A 13382-nucleotide genomic window follows, 5' to 3' on the forward strand; every position below is an offset into this window, starting at 1 on the left:
ATTGTTTTATTGTGGAAACATTTCTGGAAGTCCTCTTCTGATGTGATATCAGAAGTACTGTCACATCTTCTTTCAGTCTTCATGACTAAAAGGGGGGAGTCTACCTAAAATGTTTTTTCTTTAGAACTGGTTTCCAGTTCTAAAGAAATAGGAAGTTTGTACTTGGTCAGTTTATTTAACTTACAGTGAAGAGTACTTTTCTAAATTTTCAGATAATTACATTCACTACTACCCCTAAAATAGGGGTCAGGTCCCTTCCAGGACCTTCAGTTTTGGAAGCGACCAGAAATCACAAGGAGCTATGGCTAGATCCTAAGAAGCTTGGTAGATCCAGGGAATTCTATGATTGACCAAGAAATTCTGAATCGTATATAGATTGGGCAGGGGCATTTGTCATGTCTGGTCTCTTGTACCAAACCATATCATAAAGATGATAGAAAACTTCTTGAGAGCACTGTCTGTTGGCAGTTCTCATTCTGATGCTTATTCATAATATAGAACTCTGCAATAATTACATAAAAATAAAAAAATGGTTGGTAGCACTTTAACTTTGTCCATCTTTTATATTGTTTTCTTTCCTAGTCTATAGGATGAAGAAAACTTCTTTCATCTCAACATTGAACCTTGGTTTTTGGTTGTGGGTTGTACTTGTACAGCCAAAATTCATCACTAATTATCATGGATTCCATGAAGTCAGGATTACTGTTTCTGCACTCCAATATGTTTTGGGTAATGTGATGACAAGCTCTTTCTATTCACACAAACGTTGCTTTGGCACATATTTCCTCTGTGCATATCCAAATCATCTGTTATTATTGTAGGTGTTGAATATTATTAATCTCAGTGTCATTAACAGTTTCTCAGATGAACTGCCGGCAGTCTTCTATTATAAAACTGCACACTTTGTTAATGGGATTCAAATTTTGGCCTGTTGATGGCCTACCAGTACACTGGTCACTGTGAATTTAAGTTCCGCCACTTCAAAGCCGGTTATACTGTTCTTAAGTTTTTATTATCCTTATATTATTGTTACCAAAGGTCTGTTGAATATTTCAGAATTTTTCTCATTGGATGTAAGTAAACCTTTTACAAAACTTGATGCAGTAATGTAATTTATCATTTGTAAATGTAGTTAAAATTTGATGAGCAAGTGTAACGCAAGTGCGTACTTGCTTCGTGGCAGCGACTGATTCACATTATAAGGTTACAAATAATTATACATGAATGCCGTTCTATTGTCAGATTCTGATACTTACTGAAAAAAGTAAGATTGGTTACTTTTTTGACAGACCTCGTAAATAACATTCAATTTACAATTTTGTGGTTTAACATTTAATTTATTGTATGCATACGATTCTTCTGGGAGTTTTACATGTATTTTGTTTTTATAAATCTGTTGCAAAAGCATATTAATGGAAGTTTTCTTTGTCTGAAAATCAGACCGTACTTATTCGTGCTTTTAATTTACTATTGTAAAATAATGTATTTCTTTTAATAAGTTGATAAAATTGAAGAGGCTTATAATTCTAAAGTTATGACAGAACTTCAGGGATATTGACCATCAATCAGTAGAATTAAAGAAAACTCAAAAATTAAATCCTTAAAGCAAACAACAATAATATTCTTTTTGAAAATTTGTAAGAAAAGCACATAAGTTTACTTCATTTACTCTGAATTGTAGACAAGATGAAGGGTTTGGGAAAAAGTTTGTTCATATTTTATTGCAAAAATAAAACAAGCTTTTTTTCTATTTCAAATAAAGTTTACTAAATCAGATATGTGCCATTTTGATCAACCGTTTTTTGCCAAATTTGGGGTAAAATAATCCTGTCACTGTAGAACTTCTGTGTTTTCTGGACGAAAAACTGTGATAAATGATTTTCACAGGCCTCTTTTAAAGAACATTTTACACCGTTAAGAGAGTTCTTTAAAGAACAAAACAGATTACCATTTGTTTTGTTAAGATTACTGTCTTGACAGTGCAGGTCAGGACTATAGAGTGGATGCATCAAAACTTTTTGACCAAGCTCTCAATTTTTGATAGGTTACCAAAGATGTGTGAGATCTGATGTTGTTGTGATGGAAAATGACATCTTTCCTACAGATCAGTTCTGGTTGCTGTTTATTGATTGCTTGGCATAATCTTTCCATTTGCTGACAGTAGAGATTAAAATCAACCATTTTTATCAGGTGGCAGCAACTCAGTTCCTTTCCAATCCCACCTTACACACTTTTTTTGGCGTCAATCTAGCTTTGCCACTTTTTGTAAAGCTTCATCTTGCTTCAACCATAATCTTTTTCATTAATTATTATCGTATGTGGTCTATTTTTCATTTTTCTGTAATAAGCCATTTCAGAAATGGTTCAATTTCTTTGTTTTAGCAACGATTCGCAGATGGAAATTTGATCCATTAAATTTATCTTTATTAAATAATGTGGCACCTAAATATTGAGTTTTTTTTTAATCCAGCTGTCTTCAAATGGTATAAAGCTGTGTTTTGTGTGAAGTTTAGTTGATTACTGATATCATTACTGCTAATATCTCATTAATTTTGTGCATGATTTCATAGATTTTTTCAGTCATTGGCCACCTGGAGCAAGATGCTTCATTGACATAAAAATTTCAGATAAAAAAGTTTGAACTAGCTTTGTGTCACATGTACTGATACTGCATCATGTCCATAAACATCACAGATTTTTTTTAGCAATCTGAGTTGCAGTCTTCCCTTTTTTATAGTAAAATGTTAAATATATTGAATTTCTTCGTTATTTTCATTCATTTTCAAGACACAATGTATTTTAAATAAATAAACTAATATATCTGTAATCTATCTAAGAATACTCAGTGAAATTAATTATTATTGACAGATTTAATTAATATTACCAGAGTTATGCCATTGTAAAGTCATCTACTGGAACTATGTGAAGGGACATTTTCCCCTACTCCAATACTTCAGTAATAGTAAAAAAAATTACAAATTACTAAAATGTATGGAATTAAAAAATTGAGTTAGTTAAGTTTTTATTCATTAGCTGAAATTATTATTGCAGTAATTATACTGAACGTAATAGCACTAACAGTTAAGATTTATCAGTTTGGTTATACACAAAGTGTTAATGTTAGTATTTGATCTCACAAGCAGTAAAATTCTGCGTATCCTACAAAAAAATGTTTAACATTTTTTTTGTAGGAGTTGTAATTTTAATATTGCATTGTTTGACTGAATATACTTTACTAAAAATTTATTCACAAAAGCAGGAAGGAAGTAGATACTGTTGAATTACATTTACTCCTTACAGTATAGTGTTCAGGAAGTTACCTAGGAAAAATTATTGTGTAAAGCTTATACTGTTTATTTTTCTATTGATTTAATTTTATTAAGGGTATCAAATGTTATTGTCACTAACAACTTGTAAATTCTAACAGCATACAGGTATAAACTGCAGCCAATATTTCCTTTAATTTAGATTATTTATGGGAATGGTTTATTAAGTTTATGGCCATTAGTGTTCTATCCTTAATTCATGCAATTCAATTTTCTGGATATACTCTTTAAACTTACTAAATCTTCCTGTGTGAGGTTTTCCTGTTCTGAAAAAAGTCTGACATATTCATACTTATTTTGTAAATATAACAGAAGCAAGCATTACACTTATTTAAGTTGTAATGAAATTGTAAACTCTCATATGTATATCCTTATTGTTGTGCACTATGTGGAATTATCTCAGAAAGTAGGATCCTGGAAATTGATGGTATGAAATAAGTTGTTGCCAACAGCCAAAACATAAAAGTGAACTGGTTCTCGAAGATCAGGTAACTCCAAGAGGTGCAGTTTTTTAGTGACTAAATTATGAAGTTGTCAATGTTACTTGAAAAAAAAACTTTTCAACAGAAGATTGAAAAAGCAAAAGTATTAAAAAGCATTATGACATACATATAAAAACATTATATTACAATAAATTTGGTTCTTTTTATTAGAAAGACTAATACTTTTGAGTTTTGTGGAGTTTACTTCAGGAATGTTGTCATAATGTTAGAAGAAATAAATTGAAAGTGTTTTGTAATGAAAGTTATTCTCAAGTCAATTGACTTAGTACAAAATTCTCATTTGATTTAAGAAACTGTCAGAGTGAATTGTTTCTGTGACCAAATTTTGTGTTTGTCATCTCATTGTGTCAATCTTAGTATTGTTTTGGAATTTGATTTTGAGCTCTTCCAACGCATATTTAGAAGATATATATTTAAAGTTGTCCTTTTTTTGCACAAGAATGTTTAAGTTATACTTGTATGAAATATACGTTACATGTAAAGACTATACTTTATTTACTGGATGTGTTCAGTTGATATTCTATAAAAAAACTATGGCTAAAAAATATAAAGTTATTTATAAACTGGATTGTTGCATTACCTTGAATAAATAATTTTGTATGTACTTGTCCATGAATGTCAGTAATGATATTAATTTGACTTTTAAATTGTTCTAATGATATATTAAAACCAAACTGATAAATCGAATTGTGTAAAAAAAAGTTTAGAAAAACTTGTTTCAAAATATTTTCAGTCATTTTGCGACTGTCCTCCGTAATAAACTTGTCCTAAGAATCTGTTAAGGTACTACACATACATAAAAAAAGGATCAGATCTTAACACACATTGTGAAATTGAAATTATTGAACATTATGAAATATATGAACATAGAGAAACACACATTGGTTATATACCAAATAAACACATATTCAAATCACACTTACCATTTGGCAACATTCTTAATGCATGACTTTTTTTTTTTTTTGTCTTCAGTCATTTGACTGGTTTGATGCAGCTCTCCAAGATTCCCTATCTAGTGCTAGTCGTTTCATTTCAGTATACCCTCTACATCCTACATCCCCAACAATTTGTTTTACATACTCCAAACGTGGCCTGCCTACACAATTTTTTCCTTCCACCTGTCCTTCCAATATTAAAGCGACTATTCCAGGATGCCTTAGTATGTGGCCTATAAGTCTGTCTCTTCTTTTAACTATATTTTTCCAAATGCTTCTTTCTTCATCTATTTGCCGCAATACCTCTTCATTTGTCACTTTATCCACCCATCTGATTTTTAACATTCTCCTATAGCACCACATTTCAAAAGCTTCTAATCTTTTCTTCTCAGATACTCCGATTGTCCAAGTTTCACTTCCATATAAAGCGACACTCCAAACATACACTTTCAAAAATCTTTTCCTGACATTTAAATTAATTTTTGATGTAAACAAATTATATTTCTTACTGAAGGCTCGTTTAGCTTGTGCTATTCGGCATTTTATATCGCTCCTGCTTCGTCCATCTTTAGTAATTTTACTTCCCAAATAACAAAATTCTTCTACCTCCATAACCTTTTCTCCTCCTATTTTCACATTCAGCGGTCCATCTTTGTTATTTCTACTACATTTCATTACTTTTGTTTTGTTCTTGTTTATTTTCACGCGATAGTTCTTGCATAGGACTTCATCTATGCCGTTCATTGTTTCTTCTAAATCCTTTTTACTCTCGGCTAGAATTACTATATCATCAGCAAATCGTAGCATCTTTATCTTTTCACCTTGTACTGTTACTCCGAATCTAAATTGTTCTTTAACATCATTAACTGCTAGTTCCATGTAAAGATTAAAAAGTAACGGAGATAGGGAACATCCTTGTCGGACTCCCTTTCTTATTAGGGCTTCTTTCTTATGTTCTTCCATTGTTATTGTTGCTGTTTGGTTCCTGTACATGTTAGCAATTGTTCTTCTATCTCTGTATTTGAACCCTAATTTTTTTAAAATGCTGAACATTTTATTCCAGTCTACGTTATCGAAAGCCTTTTCTAGGTCTATAAACGCCAAGTATGTTGGTTTGTTTTTCTTTAATCTTCCTTCTACTATTAATCTGAGGCCTAAAATTGCTTCCCTTGTCCCTATACTTTTCCTGAAACCAAATTGGTCTTCTCCTAACACTTCTTCCACTCTCCTCTCAATTCTTCTGTATAAAATTCTAGTTAAGATTTTTGATGCATGACTAGTTAAACTAATTGTTCTGTATTCTTCACATTTAACTGCCCCTGCTTTCTTTGGTATCATAACTATAACACTTTTTTTGAAGTCTGATGGAAATTCCCCATTTTCATAAATATTACACACCAGTTTGTATAATCTATCAATCGCTTCCTCACCTGCACTGCGCAGTAATTCTACAGGTATTCCGTCTATTCCAGGAGCCTTTCTGCAATTTAAATCTTTTAATGCTCTCTTAAATTCAGATCTTAGTATTGTTTCTCCCATTTCATCCTCCTCAACTTCCTCTTCTTCCTCTATAACACCATTTTCTAATTCATTTCCTCCGTATAACTCTTCAATATATTCCACCCATCTATCGACTTTACCTTTCGTATTATATATTGGTGTACCATCTTTGTTTAACACATTATTAGATTTTAATTTATGTACCCCAAAATTTTCCTTAACTTTCCTGTATGCTCCGTCTATTTTACCAATGTTCATTTCTCTTTCCACTTCTGAACACTTTTCTTTAATCCACTCTTCTTTCACCAGTTTGCACTTCCTGTTTATAGCATTTCTTAATTTCCGATAGTTCCTTTTACTTTCTTCATCACTAGCATTCTTATATTTTCTACGTTCATCCATCAGCTAATGCATGACTATCTAATTAAAACAAAACTGCCATTAGTAACACTAACTGAAGACAGTATGAAAGCAGCAACACCATCACTGTAGAAGATGTTTTGAAGTAACAAATTTTATTATACAATTTGGTTTGTGTCCATTAACAAAATTTAAAATTTCAAAGTAATTAATTTTTGACAGAATTTTGACATTAGTGTAGTAGGAGGAATTAAATACCACTGATGTATTTTGCATCTATTGTTTGTTTCTTTTTTTGTACTTGTGAGTGTTATAATTCTTTAAAAATTAATCCAAACAATCTAAATTGCCTTTTAAAAAAGGGTGGAAAAACAAAAATCAGCTGATTATTTACAGTTAGGCTGTCAGAAATTTTTTTTTCTTGTAAGCTAGGAGAGGCTTTATAAAATAAGTTATGTACTCAGTATCAGATGGAACTGTTTTTTACTTAGTAACATTGATATATTTTCATAATAAATCGCCTACACCATACATCTCTGCTCTCTGATCCGCATAATCCAGGCCTGTCAAATACTTTGCAAAAATGCCTGCTTTATCTTTGTTTAATATGGAACTACATGATGTGCTTTGTAGTTTGTCTTCTTTTAATAATAACAAAGTTTTTAAAGTTTGTTGTGTGTTATTTAATTTTTATTAATTTTATATAGTTTCATGCAAAGAACACTTGTTGCTAGCAGACTGTCAGCAAATTTTTTAATCTCTGCTGTTAACAAGTATTATTTTTCACAACATACTTGGGAATTAAATTTTGTAGAAAATAATGTACACATAAATACTTACATATGACTTTCATGTATTTTTTTTTTATACAGGATGATTTTACCAGTGAAGATTTTGCTCATATGGTAGCTGCTTTACTTTATGAAATGTTTAAGACAAACACTGATTATCCATTACATTCTGCTGTTCGTTTAAGAAGAGAGGATGTTGTTTTTCTATATCTTGTTGAAAACAGCTCACAGGTATGATTGATTTTCAATTGTTAATAGTTTTAACATTTTTAGTCAGCTTATTATTTTTATGCAATTATAAAAATGATTTGAAGTTTGATGCTAGTTAATATTTTTTGACAAATCAAATAAAACTTAGATTTAAGAAAATATTTCTCTTTAAATCAAAATGTTTTCAGTCATTTTTTTTTGTGATATCCTCGGTTACACTAGTACTCTTATTTTCGACTAAGACCCCATTTGAAGTTATTACTGGCAATTTTTAAAAATTAGAAACATTTAAGATATGAACTATGTCGTTTTATTTAATTTATTGATATTGTATTTTGTGAGTATATATATTTCATATTTTCAGTTTTGTTAAGATATCGTCTAAATATTCTCTGTGCCAACATCTCATTGTTAATAATGCTTATGTAGTAGGTGATTTATTTTTTTGAGGTGGTTAATAAATGCTAAATCACTATGTGGTGCTTCTGTGTGATCAATATGTGTTTTTTAAAACTGAATATGTCCCCTTTATCCATTGTGAACTTAAAGGTGTTTATTTTACATAGTAAAAAAAATTATGCCTAGAGAATTGCGATGGTTGTTTTTGTTTTTTTAATTTTATTGTTCTGAGAGCTACATTGTGCCTTTGTATGTGCTATTTCTTAACTATCTTTAATCGACTGATGTATAGATGCAGCAGTTAAATGGCCAATAGTTATATCTATGTGTTGCACCATAATCATTGTTTGATTTGGCAGATACATATTGCAGTGCTTTTTTTTCTTAAAAACAATAAAATGCTTTTTTGAACCATATTTATTTCATTTCTCAATTCATTGTTATTGAATATTTGTTGTTTAAATAAAGAATGAAAATTTCTGTTTTTAAGAAACCCTTGATATGCTTTGATATTCTAGAAAATGACAGTTTGAGTTATGACTTGTAACTCATGTCAAGTGACCTACAACTTTTATGATTGTGATGCTTAAGATACATTTATAAGATGCTTATTAACAATTCCGTAGCTAAAAAGAAATTATTTTTATAATTACTACCTTACAGCCGGAAGTGTAATTATTAATTTGGAATATGAATGGGAAGTTATAACACTTTTCACAGTGATCTGGATCATTGTATTTGACGTCAACAATCGTTGAATGTTGTCAGTGCGTAGATCCAAGCTGGTGAATAAGTACCTGGTACAAGGCAGTGCAATGTCTTTGGAACATCTGCCATACTCTCTCAATTTGGCATCAGTTAGTTTGTACTTATTTTCTCATTTGGTATCAACTCTGAAAAGTTAAATCTTCAAGAACATAAACATAACTTAAATATAATCTTCTAGATTATGTTTACGTTGACAAGATGCTTAGTTGCTATTTTAATTAGAATTTTTGATAATAATCTGTACAAGCTTTTATTAAGAGAACAGTGCGACATATTCATACATCACTACTATCAGTACATTAATGCCTGATAGAAATTTAAGAAAAAAATAGCTAATTTAATACCCAAAATAACTTTTAACCATAACTCATAGTATTAACATATGAGGTAGCTTCAAAAGGTACACAGAAAGCATTTATTTTACAAAACTTATCCTGTTCTTGTTACGTAGTAATCATATAACAGCTTTTCTGATAAAAAAATACACTTTCTAGTATATTTTGTTAGTGCTGTTTCTTAAATTAATGTTGTGGAACAATGTTAATTAGTGCTTTATTTAGGCTGTTGTAGAATGGGTAAGTTAAATAAAAACAAGTAAAGGTTTTTGACTAGATGATTTTTAAATAAATACATATAATCTAAGTGGATAATTGAGAATAAACACTTATCCTTGAAATAAATTTAAACTGCATTGACAAGTAGTATGTAGGTATAAATGGTGTGAATAAATATAAGTAAATAGCTTTGCTTTTAAATAAATACTTGTAATTTTATTATTTTGGTTTGATGTACATTAGTGTCAGTGTACTCATATAAAATGGCTGCGTTCATCGGTTTTCATTGTTGAAAAATTTATAGAAATTACTGGAGCATAAGTCTAGATTGTAAACAATTGTTATAATTTGAAAATGAAAATATTGCCATTGTTACCAAATATTTTCTAACTGAAGATGAAACTCAGCAAGGAGCCACTTACATCACGAAAGAAGTGGAAATATTTGTATGCTGCATAAGTCATCCAGGATTTGAAATTGGTGTTGCAAAGGATGGTGTAGTGGATTATATGACAGTTTGGAAAACTATAGCCAGTGTTTTGGGTGGTATTATGGAGAAGTCACATCACTGGATTTAATTCCTATTAGCTACTGCCGAAATAAATGATGCTAGAAATTAATGGCTTTCAAAACTCCTATATGTCTATAATTATTGGTGTAGTAGGTTGTATGCAAGTGAAAATTAAAAAGCCTAAGGAGTTCGAAGATGATTACATTAATATAAAAGAAGAGTTGTCAATAAATGTACAGGTTAAACTAATGCAAATGAAATAATGAGCATTCACACCAGGGTTAGGAAGCAATCAGATGGGCAGACGATGGCATCAGAGTTGTGTAATGGATCCAGTGTCACCCTGGTTATTGACTCCATTCTAATGAGTGATAATTGAGCTGGCATTTGACTACCTTAAACATCGCTTCCTATTCTTATTAAATTAAGAGACCATTTAATAAAGTACCCAAGTAATAGTTTGTAGTACAGTATTCCATAACATCACAAAGCATTTGAATGATCAGTGGAATATTGAAGATCGAGATGTAATTAACAGTGACAATAAAAAAAGTTATAAAAATATAGGAGTACATAGAAATGAAGTTAATTTACTTCAGCTAGAAGAATTAAAATATTTTAAAATTTTCCTTATTTTACAGAAGTATCTCATATGTATCAACCCAGTATCCTGTAAGAGAAATTTAAAAAATGAAGTTATAAGAGTAATATAATAAGAAAAATCATACTTTTGAGTGTTTTTTCTTCTGCTGACATCACTTGCAGTTTACATGACTTTATAAAGAATGGTATGATTTTTTTTTAATCAAAGTTCTAGAATCACATACAGAAGAGACATTTGTTAGAAAGCTATCATCTGCATCTGATGATAAAAATATTATCTCCTCGGTCATTTTTTAAAATACACTGATAGCATACATAAAATAAGTATTACAACATCTAATGTAATCCATTATAAACATATGTGTTCTGATACACTAAAAGCAGGTGAATTTCAGCATTACGAGTATTTACTCTTTATATACCTGATTAAAAGAACAACATGTGAATACTTATGAATAATTTCTTTGATGAAAGAAGTAAACAACCACGAGTTTATATTTTACATTATTAAGATGTTGGATCAGAGGCTTCAATCATGGGTAAACGATTTTGAGCATGTACCTATTTTTATTCACCTTATCCAATATCTTTTAAAAGTACATTTTTTTCTACTTAAAAAATGTCATTAAAAGAATTTTCTTTTATTTAAATGTTTATTAATGTTTCTTAATTCAATCCCTTTATCAAATTAATAAAGTTGGTTATGCTGTTAAATACTGTATGCAGCAGGTATTTTAATGTACATATTCTGCTTGATTCTTTATTTTTCAATTAAAAAAAAAATTAAGAAGTGTTAATATACTGCACTTTGTAAATATTGAGATATAGGCTGGACTAACAAAAAGTTCCTCTTATTTAAAAATTGCAATTCTCCTTTAATGTAAAGAAAATGGAATTAAAACACTTCACAGGACAAAAACATATAAATTTTATATGTACTTTGTTTTTTGAGTTAGTGGACAGTGTTTCTTAGATTATGCATGTTGATAAGAATGAGCCTCTAGATTGTTTAATGTGTAATGAAGTATCTAAACTTACAGGGTTGAGGCTTAAGAGACACTGATAGTCATGTGTAGAATGGTAATTTAATATCATTTGTTTTTAAAATACTATGTAAGATATGATTAAAAATTTCCAAGACTAGGCCTACAAAAAAGAAAAGTTTCCTTTTTTATATACTGTTGAATTATTCTTCATAGATAGAATACACCACTCCCGACATCTGACATACTTCTGTTGTTCTCTAGTTCCATTCTTCAAACATCTCAAACATTATATTAATTACTTGCTGAATCACCTTCATGTTGTTAAAATGGTGACACTTAAGTTTAAATTTTAAATTGGGGGGGGGGGGAAAGGAAGAACTCTAAAAGCCAATCTTTGCTGACTGCGAAGGGTGAAAAGTGATGATTATGTTGAATTTAAAAACCAGTGCTTTTTGACTGCAGTGTAAGTCGGCCCATTGTCATGATGGAGCACCTTAATTCATTAAATTTTTTTTAGGTTTCGTGCTTGTGTTGAGTCATGCTTTGTATAAAAATTATCTTGATTATTTTTAGGGCTTGGAAGCTCAGAATTTGTAGTGAGTAAAAGAAAAAGTAGAATTTAGTGATTGATAAAGTATTGGTGGTGTTTATAACGTTAAGGGTGAAATCATTCCCAGGAAAATTTATTCAGAAAATTGTTAATATAATTTTTACACAAAGTTGAATTTAAACAACTAGCTGTCACAGAATTCAAGACCAGTCATATATCGAGGTCAAGTGTTTGCTTCTGATCATATATTCTGCCGGTCAAAGCATTAATTCTTTTCAGATGTAGTCATTCATTATAATTTGGGCATTGTTCCACTCATATTATACAAGTATGAAGTAAGGCCAGTGCCATCATCTCCATACACCTCCAGATTTACAATTTGGGTTTTGGGAAAATATGGAGTTACAGTAAACAAATTTAAGCCTGTATATGTTGAAACAAATTTTGCAAATATGGAACTAAAAAGGTAGAATTAAACCACTTGTATTTCCATTAGCAGTTGACCATTAACAGGTAGTTATTCATCTGTAACATTACACTTGAAATTGTTTAAAAACTGTGTTGTGAGGGATCAGATTTAGACAATGTAATTTCACCTCTGCAGTTTTAACTTAACTAAAGAAGGTGATGTTATAAAAGATTATGTAATCAATCTTACTTACATAAATTATTTTTATTTACTATTTTAATATTTACAGATCTTTTATCAACAGACAACTTATTGATAAAATTTAATAATTAATATAACTTGATAAATATCACATGAACTCTTATGAACTAATTCTATAATTAATTATCAATTTTTACATTTATATTTATTTTTCATGTATACATTTATTTAATATATATTCTTTTTATTCTATGCGTACTGATTATAATTTGCAAAATCTATAAAACTTTTGATTATGGGCTGATTTTCATTTCTCTTACATGACAGATAGTAAAATAGAAACATGATAAAATAGGATTTATTTACCATTATGCGTGGTACAGTGATTGTGTAATGCAATAATCAATTGTAGGCAGTCCCTTGCGTATTAATATTCATTGAACAGGACAAATATTGTACACTAAGGAATGTAAAAACAAAACTCATTAATGGAAATGTACTTTTAATGATACTTCATAATGAATTTTTATATGTAGAGTTAGTGTAATAAGCTCTGTTTTGCAGATGTATGGATAATCTTAAACTCTACCTGAATGAAGGTGCTGCTGTAATCTTATTTTTGTAAATAAGTTCCGTAATTATTAATTCTTTTCAATAATATAATGGAAAGTAATTATTACTGAATGAAAAAATAAGTATAAATGATTAGTTTTTGTCCTAATATTACCACGTTTTGTTTTATGTATAAATTTTACTTTCATCAGTAAAAGTACTTT

The 13382-nt window shown here is 29.8% G+C and overlaps 1 protein-coding gene across 1 annotated transcript in view; it reads left to right on the plus strand.

Moving 5' to 3' along the window:
- Positions 1-13382, plus strand: part of LOC142323382 (rabankyrin-5) — a 207064-nt gene that overhangs the window by 32695 nt on the left and 160987 nt on the right. Inside the window, exon 6 of the mRNA XM_075362940.1 lies at positions 7497-7646. Within this exon, the coding sequence (XP_075219055.1) occupies positions 7497-7646 (150 nt within the window). The remainder of the gene's footprint in view (positions 1-7496; positions 7647-13382) is intronic.

The sequence above is a fragment of the Lycorma delicatula genome, chromosome 4, assembly GCF_047948215.1.
Source record: "Lycorma delicatula isolate Av1 chromosome 4, ASM4794821v1, whole genome shotgun sequence".
Classification (NCBI taxonomy): Eukaryota; Metazoa; Arthropoda; class Insecta; order Hemiptera; family Fulgoridae; genus Lycorma; species Lycorma delicatula.